This window comes from Odontomachus brunneus, unplaced genomic scaffold, assembly GCF_010583005.1.
Source record: "Odontomachus brunneus isolate Ranch 3 - 2012 unplaced genomic scaffold, Obru_v1 Obru_scaffold_078, whole genome shotgun sequence".
In the NCBI taxonomy this organism is placed as follows: domain Eukaryota; kingdom Metazoa; phylum Arthropoda; class Insecta; order Hymenoptera; family Formicidae; genus Odontomachus; species Odontomachus brunneus.
In genome coordinates this window covers 294,251-309,774 of record NW_022639528.1, presented here as the reverse complement: position 1 = coordinate 309,774, position 15,524 = coordinate 294,251, and the positions used below count along the sequence as shown (strand labels likewise).

The following is a 15,524-nucleotide window of genomic DNA, read 5'->3' as shown; positions in this document are numbered from 1 at the left end:
TATATATATATATATATATATATATATATATATATATATATATATATATATAATCATATATATCATATATATCATATATACATATCACACACACACACACACACATGCGACATTACATTTGTAATCAATATTAACCCGAAAAACTCACATCATTCTCTAAATTTAAATCTGAGATTCATGTTAATAGTTCACTGAGAAAAAGATATTTGAAAATTTATTTGTGTGAGATTAAAATTTATTTTATAGAAACAAACTTTATTTTGCAAAAATAAACTTTATATCCCACAAATAAATTTTCAAGTATTTTTTCTCACTGTCATCTAAAATTTATCTCATGTGAAATACTTAGATCCTTATTCTGAACTCTCTCTTTTATCTTTTTTATTAATAAAAGTGTCTGAGTGTGACTGAAAACTAATTAGAAGTCACATTTAGAGACATTTATTGATCAAGGAGAGTTAAGAGCTTTTGATTTTATTGTTCAGTTACATTCTTTTTTTAGTTGAATTATGACATGTGACATTTATATATATGACATTTTGAATCGCGATTCAACTGAAAAACTCGCATCTAACTCTGAATTAAAATCTAAATATTTCACTTGAAACAATTTTCAAGTAACAACTATTAACGCTCGAATATTTCACTTGAATCAAGTTTCAAGTAATTATTATTAATATTAATACAGATCTTAGTCTTGTTTCTCTCATTAACGTCATCGTTTCATTAACGTCATCATTCCGGAAGCTATACCTAGACGTTTGTCCACTGTGGTGGAAACTTAAAAATTCAAAATTAACAATATAAATACGTTATGATGTAAAATTTTGCAGTAATAAAGACTCAAAATTAACAATATAAATGCGTTATGGTGTGAAATGTTAATAAATGGTGTGTGGTAATAAAAACTTATAATGCATAATATAACAGATATTATCATTCATTCTCAGACAACCGTTTAATGCGACGCGCATTAACGCCAGTGATATCGAGAGCAGAGTGAGACAATTACACAAAGAGAATGGCTGTTCCAATGGATGGTTATGTTGGAACGGCGCTAGCGGAAGTGACGAAGGTGGAGCTGGTCGCGGCAAAGGTAAAGCTGGCTTCTGGGAGGAATTCGAATCGCTTCAACAAGTAGAGTGCCGACATCTCTTTTCGAGAAAAGAAGGTTTACGTAGTGAAAATCGCTCAAAGAATCGTTACAAGAATATTCTGCCGTTCGATCACACGAGGGTGCGACTGAAAGACGTAGATCCGAACACCTCTGGAGCTGATTACATTAACGCTAATTACATAAGGGTAAAGTTTCTTTCTCGATGTCTGCAGAGTGTCGCAGGAATCGTCGAATATTCTTATAAGTGCGGTTTTCTCTCATTATTTTGAAAAAAAGGACTTCTGACTGAATTTAAAATTAATTTGAATAGACCATTATTCTCATTGAAAAATTACTGAGAAAAAATAATGAGTTGATTCGAGAATCTAAAAGTACATTAGATGGTTCTGGGGCATTCTGCGTCGTCACAAATTTATTTACCTTTATCAAATACATAGTAAGATCTTTTTGCAGAACGAGGAAGGTGACGCGACGAGCACCGGTGGCAGTAATGAACCTGCACCGTTGGGCAAATATTACATAGCAACGCAAGGCTGCCTCCCGAACACCCTTGGGGATTTTTGGCACATGGTCTACCAAGAGAACACCCGCGTGATCGTCATGACCACGAAGGAGATGGAGAGAGGAAAGGTACATGCGCTCTAAGATACGAAACTGTAAGCTCTGTTGTTGGTAAACGGGGAGTCTAAATGAGACGTGACTTTTTAGAACAAGTGCGCGCGTTACTGGCCGGAAGAAGATGAAATCGCCGAGTACGGTAATGAGTGGAAAGTGCGCGCCATGTCGCAAACCTCGACCTCCGATTACACTCTACGCGAATTTCTCCTGCAGGGAACCAAGCCGGACTTTTCCGAATCCAGAAGAATTTATCATTATCATTTCCAAGTATTTCATTTATTATTATACTATTTCCAAGTATTTAATTTCTATAAGGATTTCTAGATAATATCTATAGTTAGAGATTTCAAAAATTTATTTAATAAAAGTACATGAGAATATAATTGCATACCTGATTCATACAGGCATGGCCCGATCATGGTGTCCCGTCAGATCCTGGCTGTGTGCTGAATTTTTTACACGACGTAAATGCCAAGCAAGAATCTATCGCAATATCCTTGGCTTCTGATAATGAGAACGTACTGTGCATAGGGCCGGTTCTTGTTCACTGTAGCGCAGGAATCGGCAGAACCGGCACATTCATCGTCATTGACATGATCCTAGATCAAATTAAACGTCGTGGTGAGTAAAATGAAATCGACTTAAAAGCTGTTTTATCGAAATAAAATGGTGACTGAAGCAATTGCTGTCAAGTATCGTACACACTCAAAGTAAAGAAACATGTCTAAATGTATTACTCGATTTTCTTATATTCAGGATTGGATTGCGAAATTGACATTCAACGCACGATACAGCGAGTACGTTCACAGAGATCGGGGATGGTTCAGACAGAGGCGCAATACAAATTTGTATATCTCGCCGTTCTGCATTACATTGAGACAGTATCACAGCGAATGCAGGCGGAACAGGTGAGCGTGTCCGCTATTACTTTTTCTTTCTTTCTCAACTAGTATTTTAACGTCGTTGACCGACTCGTCTGATTCTTTGCAGAAATCACTTCAACTAGGCAGAGAATACACGAACATTCGTTACAAGAGTGAAGCGAACGTTTCTGTCAACGCTATCGTAAGCGAGACCTCCACTCCCACGTGCACACCGACGACCCTTCCAACATTGTCCACGTCTACCAATAACTTGAGGCCAAAGTGATTTCCGTTTAGTGATTTCGGTTCAGTCGGTTCCACAAACACTCGGGAAAGCAAAGAAGAGGCTTCGTTACTCTCTCACTCACCCTCTTTCTCTTTCCCTTTTTATCTCTCTAACTTCTGCATCTCCCTGTCATCGTAGGTGATAGAAGAAGAAGAACGTAACTTGCTGCGACATACTCCATTTACAAGAATCCATTCTCGCCAACGACAATTCAGTTTCACTCTTGTTAAATACACTTATTTTTATCGAACATACTTATGGCGCATTTTTTTAACAGTTGGATTGTGAGTAACTATACGCATAGATATATATACATAAGTTGAAATAAAAAAGGGAAAAAGCCCTGTATTTCCAGCGATTCACAGTCTGGTACATTGATGCAAACGATGAAGTACTGAAGAAAATCCTTGTCCCTTTTGTACTTTCCAACTATATTTTCTATTTTTTTTTTCTATACATGCACACATCTTTTTTTAAGATATATGAATCTTATTTCAAGGTCTTTTTTAATCATATTTTTTATGTCTAGAAATTAAAGTTATTTAAGTACAAAAGTATAATAAAAACACATGGTTATCATTGTTTTATCATATTGTTTAGTAGAGTATATCGGTCATCCATCAAGATGTATGCTCCTATATTATGCTTATAAGAGAAAAAAAACAAGAAAGGAAAAACTTACAGAAAATGCAACAAAACGAATTTTACTATAGCATCGTTTTTGTTACATTTTTGCAATGAAATAAAATAAATCTAAATCTTCCGTTTAGAGGGAAATATAGAAAGTGTAACTGTGACGCACCTACACCTGTATCGCTACACCTTCGTATAAGGGCGATCATCCTCCAGGAGCGCTTACGCGTGCGCGCGTCTTTCGAAGTCAGGACGTTTCTTTCGCAGCGATTCGACACCTTCGCATTGTATTCGGCGAACCTTCGATCTCGTGCCTTCTCTGATCATATCTCCGTATATTTTATATTCTTGTTTTTATAATAATAAACGTCTGTGGCTTCTTAAACGAACGCGCGAAAATATGCGAGATAAATTTAAACGACGATACGTGATTGCAAATCGCGAATGTGTGTTGCGCAAATTCCATACGAACGAATGACGTGGATTTATCTCGTTTGTCAGAACATTCGCGAGTGTGCGAGAAATTGTAATTAATAACTATGGCGAAGTTCTTGGCAACGGTCAAGGCAATAATTACACGTCTAGTGTTTGCATCGCACGGATTCATCGCTATCTGGCAAGTCACGACTTTCAAGAAGAATCCGTTTTTCTGGTACCTCTGTTGTCCTATTCTTCTGCTGTTCTTCGAGGGCATCTTCACACTCACTATAAAAGAGAATCAAGAGTGGAAATGGTACGTCAAGTATTCGTACAGACATTACTACGCACCAGAGAATTACGCACTGCACTTGCAAGAAATACAGATTGTTTAAAAAAAGATGTAAATACTTATATATGGAGAGTTTGCTTTAAAAAAATGTTAATATTTACATGGAAGTAACTTTTTTAACATTTTTTTGAAGCACTTTGTATAGAATTAAAAATTTAATTCTTTCACTGAAACGAAAGAAAAAGAATAGGAAAGAAATATAGGATCATTATTTATTATTTCTTTTCTTTTTCTAAGTATAATAAGAAAAAATAATAACGTCCAAGTAATTAATTTTGAAAGCTTAACTTCTAAAGTAAGTTATCGTATTAATGTGATTTTAATTTACAAATTTTAATTAACAATTATTTAAATATTTAAGTTCCATGATTGTATGAGAAATATAATTGTGGAATATGTGATTTACTGAAATTGTTTATTTGCTTAGTAATAGTTCTAAATTGTTTAATTTCTTATGATTTTGTTGTAAGATCTCCCAGAAAGGTTCTTAAGACGTAGGGACGTCCTCGGAACGTCTCCTGGAGGTCTGTGCTGTTTAGGATGTTACAGACAATGGCAATTTAAAACAGATGTGTGTAATTATGTGAGTGCAAATTAAGAGAATTGCATTATTTTTTTTCTATCATTCAGTCCTAATGGCCACTGTGTATAGCAAACATTGCTATATACAGCGATGACGTTGCGTTAGATACAGGACTGTCACTGCGAAGATTAGTGCAAGGGGATGCCGCGCGGGAAGGGTGTGTATGTTGTGAGACCGTCTCGGTTTGACAGACGGAAATTGGAGCATTAGTAACACGAGCGCGTCAGCGAGTCAGAATCCACTTTGTTCGAGTCGCGAGCCGGATAAAAAATTATTGACTTCTGTCGGAGCAAGCCGTGACCTGATTTCGCGGTATCGCTTACCTGACTCATCGATCAATTTGCTGCTAGGTATACCGTAAGATGCAATCGCAGGATATATCCTCGATAATCTCGATACGAAAGAATAATGCTAGCACTCACGATTGAACGCGAATATATATTGCTTTGATGAAATCGCGGAACCGTAAAATATTAAATAAGAGAATAATATAGATTTGATATAATTAACTTTTCATATTTTTTAAATGAATTAAGTTAACTTTCTTTAATGGATGTGCTTCGTGAGACAGTTCGTCGTTTATTGGAATGGAAATTGTGACAACTTACATTTTTTCAGGTTCTGCCCGTCCGTCTTTTTGTATCTTAGCAGTGTAGTGCCCGCGATTTGGTTGTTGGAGCTGGATAAGGTGGAGAGAAGGTTGAAATCCCGCGAGTCGGGTATCAATATATCGGAGAACTTCGATCTATCCAATTTGGCAGCCGGCGACTTGAAACATTTGGAGAAAGCTCTAGGCGTGCGTGTGATTTTATGACGATTACTGGCTAGATAAGAAACAAGAATATTTTAATAACTAGAATACTAAATAAGAGACAGGAATATCTCAATAACAATTTACAAATTTAACAATTGTAATAAATTTGCAGAAAAAAATAAATCGCAGAGAAGCTGCATATTTTGGTAATAATAATACGTTATATCACAAAGTTATATCTGATAATTGTATTTTAATAATCCTTTATATGTCGAAAATCCAATGCTAATTAATGCACATTAATTACAGATATTAATTAATTAATTTGTTAATAATATCAGTGCTGTTACATTTATTTATATATAATTAATTAATTAATTAATGTCAGTGCCGCTGCAAATAGTCATTAATTAGCAATGAAAAATTCATCAGAGATTTACTTACTTCAAATCCGACTTCGGTTCTTCAGGTTGATATTCAGCTACCGGACATACAGATTTCCACGGAAACGTGGGTCACCCTGATCGAACAGTTCCTGATGCTGATCCTGATAATCGGCCGTTGGATGTTGCCAAAGGGCGATCTCACTCGCGATCAGCTCAGCCAACTCTTGTTGGTCTACATCGGTACCGCCGCTGACATCATCGAGTTCTTCGATTCCTTCAAAGAGGACAAGATAGCGCGGGAGCCCGTGCTCGTGTACCTGACCTTAGGCATTTGGGCATGGTCCTTGATGCAGTTCACGGTCGTGTTGACCGCCACCAAGTCGAGAAAGTCTCGTTTGTCGTCTGGAAGCGTCGCCAGGAAGAAGGTCCGCACACAGACCAGCTGCTGCAGCATCGACGTGTGGGGAATCGCCTTGAACATGATTCTCCAGGTATGCTCGCGAACGGCAACCTGAAATAAATCAAGAAGTGTTAGTGCTAAGAGAAAGTGTTGGAAAAATCAAGGCATTTAAATTATTTCGCAATAATTGTTCCTGATTTATTTTTTAAACAAGTAATCGCGAATTTTTTAACTTCTCTTATCTGATATCTGGCGTTTAATGATCAATGATCTTTGATAAAAGGCGTTGCTCCAAAAATGAATATGAAATTAGATTGTATAAACATGAAGCTAATTTGAAACGACATGTATGATTAACTTGGCTGAATAAAGAACATTAGTCTTAAGATTAACTTGACAAAAATTTGACAAACCTCGATGTCGATGTGTTGCAGGATGGACCGTTTTTGGCGTTTCGCTTGATCCTGATAATCCATTACAAGATAGTCAGTTACATGAATATATTCTTCACGTGCAAGAACACATTGGTGATACTGCTGCAGCTGTATCGGCTCTATGTGGTGCAGAGCGAGAACAAGAACAAGCGAAAGAACAAAAAATACAGTAAGATGGAAGTGTCGAATATAAGCATTATTTCACGGGGCGACATGTACAAGGACGCGAGAGTGAAGAGCGCGCGAGACGACAAAAGGCAAAAGAGGCGACGCGACAAGGACGTGGAGGCGAATTACACGGAGACCGAGGATTCCACGGAGGAGAATGACAAATTCGACTCATCCCCGAAGAATGTAGCTCGTTCCAAACGGTTAGTAACTTTCACTACGCGCAAATTGTTTTCCGCCCACATAGCAAAAAAAATATTACACCATTAAACTTAGGAAGCTTTTAAATGTATTACTAAAAATGATAGCTAAAAATATTAGCGATATTATTCTGATACTTGGGACTTGTAATAAACCTTAAAGTCAAACATTAATACAAGGTTGTTTTGGTTAATTCAAAAAATTAATATCATTTCAATAGCTATCAAAATATAACTACTATCTTAAATCAACGTTTCAATAATATTAAAGTGTCGTCCTTCAATAGAGAAAATTACTACAGTATTGTATTTTCAATGCAAAAAAATTTAATTTGTCGAGATAATATAATAATATTTTAGTAATAATAATATTGATTTTAATGCTATGTGGACGATAATTTTTGTTGCTGCTTCAGTGAATCGACGATCTTATTTTCTTTCTTCTTTTATGCGTCTTATACATCTTATACATCTTCGTAGAAAAAATCGCCAAGATACGGGGTACTCGACGTCGAGTTCCCGCAATTCCGGCAAGCAGGATAAGTCGCAGAAGCGAGAAGGAAAGAGAATATCCTCGCACAGAGAGGAGATGAGACGCGGCACCTCCGACGACGAGAAGCGCAAAAGGAGAGGAGACAAAAAGTCCGGCGAGAAAAGCGAGAGAAAATCGACGAAGAGTAAGCACGATGACGACGACTCCGGTAAGAGTTCCAGTCGGAAGTTTCACAGCGAGAACGAGTCTTCCAGCGAGGAACTGACCGGCACTAAGACGGAAGTTAGCGAGGGCAGTGAGTCGGAATCTAACAGAAAGAGGTAAATTTAGAAAATTAATGTCAATGGCAAAGAACGTTTGCGTTTAAATGAGAATTTCGAGTGCAGTGTGATTCTTCAACTAGAAAAGTAAAACTCACAATTAGCGCGACAAATTTTAAGAATTAAAAAAGCTTCTCCTACTGAAAATTTTTATTGATATCTCAAATAAAATTTCTAAAAATTTTCCATATAAGATCTTAATTATTTCATATGATATCTCAATTGAGATATATGAAAGATAAAAAAAGCTTTTTTTTTTAAAATTTTTAGATTATATTATAAATGTCATTATAATAACTTGATATTTACAATATAATCCGAAAATTTGAAAAAGAAAAATTTTTCTATTTTTTATATATCTCAATTGAGATAATATATATGAAATAATTAATATCTCATAGAAAATTTTTCAGAGATTTCATTTGAGATCATAATAAAAATTTTTCAGTAGGGTCTATAACAAATTTCTAATTACCATATATATATGCACGAAAATGTCTATAATCTGTTTATACAAACGCAAAAAGAGATACTAGCTTTCCTCTTTCTTTCGGGTCTAACTATTTTATCGATTCTTTCTACTTCCAGAGGTCAAAAATTATCTTCAAAATTTATATAGATCATCGGTCGTCGCGAATTTTTTCGATCAGTAAATGCAACTTTATTAATATTCTACGAATATCTGTTTTTCTCGAGTCTCGCGATGCTATAGAGAATATAAAGATACCGTTTTCACACACTCTGTCTATGCATATCTACTATTCGCGTTTTTACGACAATTTGCAGTACTCGTAAATATACGCATCGAAAGCGGAGGCAAGATAGCGATTGACAACGGAATCTGGGTATCCTGGCATTGCTGTTCGTTTATTCTGCGATTCTAGTTGTTTGCATCCTCTTCATACACGCTGGAATTAATGGTGGCATGGTGCTGATCACGAGAACGAGACAGTTACATCGCAATAATTAAAGACGTATATATATTTGTAAAAATAGACAAACGGAAAAATAGACATCCTTCAAAGTACCAATATCTTGGTGCGACGGACCGAATATCTGAATAATTTCTCTAGAGCGATTCTGCTCCGATTTGTTCTTATAAAATCGCAATGTTAAATCCTGCAATTATATCGAAAGTGTATGTGTATAAAGTAGTATATCTATATACACAAATTGCATGAAATGATTAATATCTTGTACGATACAACTTTCAATACTTCTCGATTAAAGAAATATTACTTTCATGTGCCTTCATAGAGAGAACAAACATTAATTACGCAATTGCGTAAAGAAGAAATCAATGCAGAGAACTATCAGAAGCAGTTTCAGGATCTTTCAAACGCAAGTGTCTTAACAAAAACAAAAAAGAGTTAAATGCTGCAATATTGAAAAATATATAGATATACTTAACAATTTTCATACCATGTTCTATCAATTATATCCACACATTACATTCTCTCTTAGAGCGTCCACGTTCGCTTGACGAGACGAATGGGAACAAATGACAGTTTAGATTTAGACAGACAGTTAAACTATTCTACGAAAATATCCTTATCTCGTCGGTGAACGTACCTCGAGAAGAAAACAACTTTAAACTCAACGACGACGACGCACGCGTCGAACGGATGAAGCTCCACTCTATCTTTACACAATGCAGTTACTCGAAAAGAGCTTCCAGCCATTGGATACTTTGTTTGCCATCGAGAGTATCGATATAGTTGGATACATCGTCCTGGTGAATCCCGTTGGCGGCGCAATACAACACCGTGGTGTTCTCCAGCAGTTCCCGTAGACAGTCTTCCGTCTTCAAGACGTCCGCTTCGTCTTTGGAGCATCCCGAGGCCGCTTCCTTCAGCTCCGTGTCGATCGCGAGCGCCTCTCGTCGTTTACCAAAGTACTTGCGAGTCACAGAGAATTTCTCTCTGGTAGAACTCGATACACTCGAATTCATCTGTTGATTTCTTGAAGAAACACCTTGGTAACTCTCTAAAGGTGCTGGAGGTCCTCCAGGTTTATTGGACGCGCTTCGATCGTTGTTAATGACCTGCGTCTGGTCACCAATGTTCTCCAGAGTCGACAACTTCCTCCATTTTCCCTGTGAGAGGTCGAGACCCATGCTTCTATCTCCTGAGACGTTCTGACTCTCTTCTGTTGTCGTATCCTTCTGCCAGAAACAACTCGCTTTCGTCGAATGCTTCGCGTTCTTCGACGCGCCGCCGTAGACCTGTATCGCGGACTTCCTTGTCGCGCCCCTGTTATACTCCGACAAGATCCGGGCGATCTCCGAGGCCTCACTGGTGCACAACGAGCGATTTTTTACGCTGGGACCTGTGAATACTCCGTCCGGTTGTTGGATCTTTGCATTGTCCGTGTTCCCGTTCTCGTCGCTCTCTTTCGCGACACAGAGGGTCCTCGTGTTCTCTATCTGGGCGTCCAAGGTGCTCCTTTTCGGCTTGTACTCTCGTATACCGCTCGTGGAGTGTCGTTTTAAGGTGTAAAAGTTGCCTCCCATTGGAGACGCTTCGCGATTGGCGGCTACCTCATCTGTAGACATCAGCTTCTTGTAGATTGACGACAACGTCTCCTCACTGACGGACGCGTCCTTCAGCTTGAACGTGTCCTTCGTGTCCTTCGTTTTGAAGGCCTCATTGCTCGTCTTCGCGCCTGAGTTCCTCAGCAAGACGAGAGAGGCGTTTGGGAAGCCTCGCAATGTTGGCAAATTCGTTCTGCTGTTCTCCAAGATCGACCTCTGCGATCCCGGTGACACGTATGTCGCTGAGGATGATGCGACAGTCCCAGCGCTGGCTCTACCACGATTATTCTTGTTCTGAACGCTCTGCGTCATGGCAATGGCGTAACCTTCCAGCAACTTCGCTCCTTCGGCGAACTTGTCTGAGTTGTCCATGATGTTGTTTTTGAAACTTATGATGTTTTCTTTCGTCGACTCTGAAACGCTCGTCTTGGCTGTAAGCGTTGCCGGCTTCTCCTCTGCCATTTGCTTGTAGGACGGCGTCATGACTTGCGAGCAGTAGCCAAGCACGCAGTGAAGGCTCCCATGCATGCATGTTCCAAAGGATTTGTTCCTTTTTGTCGAGAAAGAAGTGTTCCATGTGTCTCCCGTATTCGACGAACGTTTGTTCTTTGTCTTCGCTTTTCCTGCCGACTTCTTCTCAGCCGAGGAAGGCCGCCTGTCGTAGCGCGGGTCGACGGCGACCACCTCGATCTCAGACTCGTCCACAATCTCGCAGTAGGATAGTCCGTCGAGGCTGACGAAGGATCTTCCTAGGTACTCCACTGCTAGACCGACCTGAGTACAAACTTGTATAGTTATTTCATACAAGTATGCAAGTCGATTTCTTAATATTGAGATTTTTTAAAGAATTTGAAGGAATTTCGAATTTTCACGAGTAAGATTTGTTGTGAAGAATATAAATATACTGAGAAAAGAATATTTAAAAATTTATTTGTGGAATGTAAAGTTTATTTCTGTAAAATAAAGTTTATTTCTGTGAAATAAGGTTTATTATCTTACGAAAAAACAAACTAATACATCTCATAAATAAATGTTCAAGTATTTTTCTCAGTGTACACTGAGAGAAAAAATATCTGAGAAATAAGAGATATTTATTCCGTGGGAGTACTAATAATATATTTATTAAAAATTAAATTGTTTTATTTAAATAAAATAAACAATTGCTTTCATGGGAAGCAACGGTGTTTTAGGAAAATATATATTTTCTTCTTTGAAAAAAATTTCTTTTCAATCTAAAAATACGTAAATTAGTACAAATAAATGTGTTATTAGTGTATCTATCAATAAATATTAAATTATAATTACCATTTATATAAGTTATATGTATATATATATAACGTTATAAATAATAATATTATAAGGTAATACGTGTTTTATAAAAAGTATAACGTACGATGAGATTACTAACTTGCAAAGGTTAACAATTCTTCTCGAGAATATTGTGCAATTGATTCGCAATTCACGCGGATGTACGAGGAATAAATAAAAATGTCGCGTTGCTCGAGAAGACGATCTTACCTGAGGATGATAGACTGGTCTTTCGTGCATTCCATGCACGGGCCACTCTTTCCATTCGGTCTCGTCTCGTTTGGTGGGCGCCTGATAAGTCGCACCCACAGTATACATCTTCCGGGTGACCGACCTGGTATTCATGTAAGGCGTAGTAGACGATCGCGTGCGTTTACCGGCTTCATAATTCTCACAAACCTCTCGTTTGTTGTTCGCCAGCAGCCGCTGTCTCGGCCGCGAAAAATCCTTGTCAACATCCTTCTTAGACATCCGCATGGGATTCCGTCTTACTTCTACCGTTTCGCGGCTAACAATAACATCACGTAACGATACCTTCTAACATTTCCGACTGAATCGTGTTTGGATCACCCCGTGAGCACTTAATGACGTCATAAGCTATCAAAGAGCTTATAAAGTCAATGTTTGGTAACAGCGTCACACATGCAACGATCTTTCATAAACTGCGTTATACATGTGTGATAAGAAAATTTTCTTTTCCTATGCCCACATATATATTTGATCGAATCAAGCCTGTGTGTTTACACAGTTACGTCAAAAGGAAAACAAGATATAAGCTTGTTTGTGAGAAGAGTTTTTTAAATCAATCCTGAGCGTGTTAATCGCTCCCTGAGTGATCTAAACTCGCGTCGGTTCAATGTTGTTTACAACACTGGGAAAAAATATTTGAAATTTATTTTTGGGACATAAAGTTTATTTTTCTATGTGAAATACAATTTATTTCTGTGAATAAACTTTATATGCCAAAAATAAATTTTATTGTCTTTTTCTTGGTGTATATATATATATATATAAAATACCCACAAAATGTCCGGAGGAGAGTGTGAGACACCCTGTGTGTGTGTGTGTGTGTGTGTGTATACTGCATTCAAATAAATGTTACTTGTTTCAAGTATTTTATAAATTATGCGCAAATCTATCGTAAGTTCATTATATTATCAAATTTATTCACAAAATACATTCTGAATCCTAGTAAATATATATTGAAAAAAAATATTTGAAAATTTATTTATTAGTTATGAAGTTTATTCACAGAGATAAATTTTATTTTATAGAAATAAATTTTATATCCAACAAATAAATTTTAAGTTGATTTTAATCATTCAATATTCCTAATTAGAACTCTGTTCGACCAAGTTATTATCAAAAGAGATAGACACAAATAAATTTAGAGAAAATATAAAAATAGACACAGACAAAGAGAGAGAGAGAAAAAATTTCTCACTCTTAGGAGAAGATAAAATTCGTAAAATTTTGTTATTACACTCGCGAGTATTTTCCAAGAGACGAATACACAAAACAACTACACCGCTTCCTCACCTTTTATTTCTGACAGCTCGTGGAATTCTCTTCACCTTGGCGACTGCGCAGCCGGAAGTCGAGCTACTGCCGCCACTACTGCTACTGTTGGTCTCCGTCAGCTCCTTGTAGTCGCTGTCTTCGACTTTGCTTGATCTCGCTTCCTCCTGCCTCGTCACGATCGTGTCTGGCGGCAGCTTCCGCAGCATCTCTGTGTTCTCGTCGTCGCGCGTCGATGTCGCATCTATCTGCTCGATGGCATTCGTCATTTCTAGCCGTCGAAGAGCCAACTTGCACTTGTTGTCGCTCAGCTCGATAACCCGCCGATCCAGCCTCGTTTCTATCTGACGACGTCTCACTGGCTCTTCCTCTTGTAACAACAGAATCACCTCCATCCCATCGTCGAGTATTTCTCCTCGAACGCGACCGGTCGACGTTGAATTCGACGGCAGATCACGAGTGAAATACGTCGCGTTCTTGGCGGCATCCTCGTTTGGATTTCCCGTGATCGTCGGCTCGTTTCTCCTCGGAATTTCTTCGATCTCCTGAATCTCGTAGTCCTGCTCGATCGAATCTTGTAGCGTTACCTCCATTATCTTTAATCGTCATAAATCTGTTTTTTCTACCGCTGAGTCCTTATCAGGACCAAAATTCAAAATCTAAGTCGGTCTTCCTGGCAACTGATCGCGCCAAACACTCTCAATTAATCAAATCTCCAATTAATTTTTCCTTTCTTCTTCTTTATAGGCTATGTAACTCAGAACGAATCGCTAAATTCTTATTTAATTCCAACTCTAGACGCAACCTAAGTTGCAATTCGTCACGCTTCCTGCGTGGAAAACAAAATAAGTGAACATTCACGGCTCGTCGAAGAAGAGAAGAGATGATATTAGGATGTGAAGTAATGAAGCACCGTTGATGATGAAAACTTTTCGCGGCTGAGAGGACAAACCTGACGACTTCCGACCGTTCCTCTTAGCACAGTTGCGTGTCGCGTCTTCGAGAGCCTACTGATCTTATCGGTGCCTTTTTTCGAAGGTGTCTCTCGCCGTTAGAAAAGAAACGTGGAAGAATTCGCACGTACTCTCGGCGACTTAGCAGGCGAATTGTTTTCGGTATCTTCTCTCGAAAATGTAACGAAGTTACGGACTCGATAACTGGATGGAGTGAGGTAATCGATAGCAATCGGACGGTATGATAGAGTGGCACTTCCGTAGGAACGAACGCGATGAAAAATCCTCTCACCAGGAGCACTGTGGCCGGCTGTCACGGTGGTGTCACCTTTCAAATGTTTCACCATGTCGGTCGATTGCACGCGCGAGTGTGCGCGCCTGCGCACACACGCACGCATGCACGTACGTACGCGGATCGATTTAACGGCAAGAAATCGACAGTTGAAGGTCGATGTTCCCCTCGGGAAAACGTCGTGAGCGTTACGTTCAACGGGCGCAGTGTTTCGCTGTTTTAGAGCTATTCCAGCTTGTTCCAGCTTCTTAGTAACCTGACAGTTAAATCATATATCCGTCTTCGTTTTTTCTTTAAATGTAACAGAGACAGACATATGATTTAACTGTTAGGTAGCTTACCAAGAAATTGGGACAATCGGCCCTTAGTCGAGGAAACGCAATGGAGTCGCCAAAGTGAGTCAGGACGCACTTCGCGTCTTCTTAAGGATGTTAATTAATGTTCTCTCTTAAAGTGAATGAGTGAATAGTCACTGATATCAGTTATGAGTATAGCACTGAGCACTTTCAGTGCTATACTTATAACTGCAAATCAGTGTATATTCACTGTTTTCAATGATGTTTTCAATGATGTTTGACTGATTTATTTTAAGAGAGTTAATGACTCTGTTTATCTATCCGAACGTAGAACCAGAAGGAAACGAGAGATCGTTGTGCACGATTAATTCTAACTAATGTAGAGAACGATTTACATATTTAATATATAAAGAAAAAGCAGGGCGCAACAATTACGGTAATAATTATATTCCAATATTGCCTAATGCATAACTTTTATATGTATCGTAATGAAATCGATCTCGATTTGGAAGTAGAACAAATATAAGGTTCTGAGATGAAAATATTAATATAGAACGAGCTGATAAGAACATCGTGTGCTGATGTGCGCGCGACAATAAC

General features: G+C 38.2%; 3 protein-coding genes across 5 annotated transcripts in view; 2 read left to right on the top strand and 1 right to left on the bottom strand.

The window, feature by feature from the left end:
- The window catches only part of LOC116847501 (tyrosine-protein phosphatase non-receptor type 11-like), a 4,684-nt gene extending 1,442 nt beyond the window's left edge, over positions 1-3,242 (top strand). For both annotated transcript variants that reach the window (XM_032822584.1, XM_032822585.1), the window contains exons 5-10: positions 951-1,302; positions 1,571-1,747; positions 1,826-2,002; positions 2,140-2,356; positions 2,492-2,643; positions 2,726-3,242. In XM_032822584.1, the coding sequence (XP_032678475.1) occupies positions 951-1,302; positions 1,571-1,747; positions 1,826-2,002; positions 2,140-2,356; positions 2,492-2,643; positions 2,726-2,884 (1,234 nt within the window). In that variant the 3' untranslated portion in view covers positions 2,885-3,242. The remainder of the gene's footprint in view (positions 1-950; positions 1,303-1,570; positions 1,748-1,825; positions 2,003-2,139; positions 2,357-2,491; positions 2,644-2,725) is intronic.
- A 154-nt stretch (positions 3,243-3,396) lies between these two features.
- On the top strand, positions 3,397-8,943 carry LOC116847502 (transmembrane protein 26). 2 transcript variants are annotated; one of them, XM_032822587.1, is made up of 7 exons: positions 4,170-4,250; positions 4,757-4,869; positions 5,488-5,665; positions 6,093-6,500; positions 6,844-7,214; positions 7,692-8,024; positions 8,811-8,943. In XM_032822587.1, exons 2-7 carry the CDS (start codon positions 4,856-4,858, stop codon positions 8,854-8,856), a joined length of 1,350 nt encoding a protein of 449 aa, XP_032678478.1. In that variant the 5' UTR covers positions 4,170-4,250; positions 4,757-4,855; the 3' UTR covers positions 8,857-8,943. The 2 variants fall into 2 exon arrangements, with proteins under 2 accessions (XP_032678477.1, XP_032678478.1); XM_032822586.1 differs by lacking the exon at positions 4,757-4,869 and having other exon boundaries at positions 3,397-4,250.
- A 46-nt stretch (positions 8,944-8,989) lies between these two features.
- On the bottom strand, positions 8,990-14,658 carry LOC116847500. The gene is made up of 3 exons (XM_032822583.1): positions 13,405-14,658; positions 12,076-12,373; positions 8,990-11,331 (listed from the first exon to the last, which is right to left on the bottom strand). Exons 1-3 carry the CDS (start codon positions 13,974-13,976, stop codon positions 9,682-9,684), a joined length of 2,520 nt encoding a protein of 839 aa, XP_032678474.1. The 5' UTR covers positions 13,977-14,658; the 3' UTR covers positions 8,990-9,681.
- Positions 14,659-15,524: the final 866 nt, after the last annotated feature.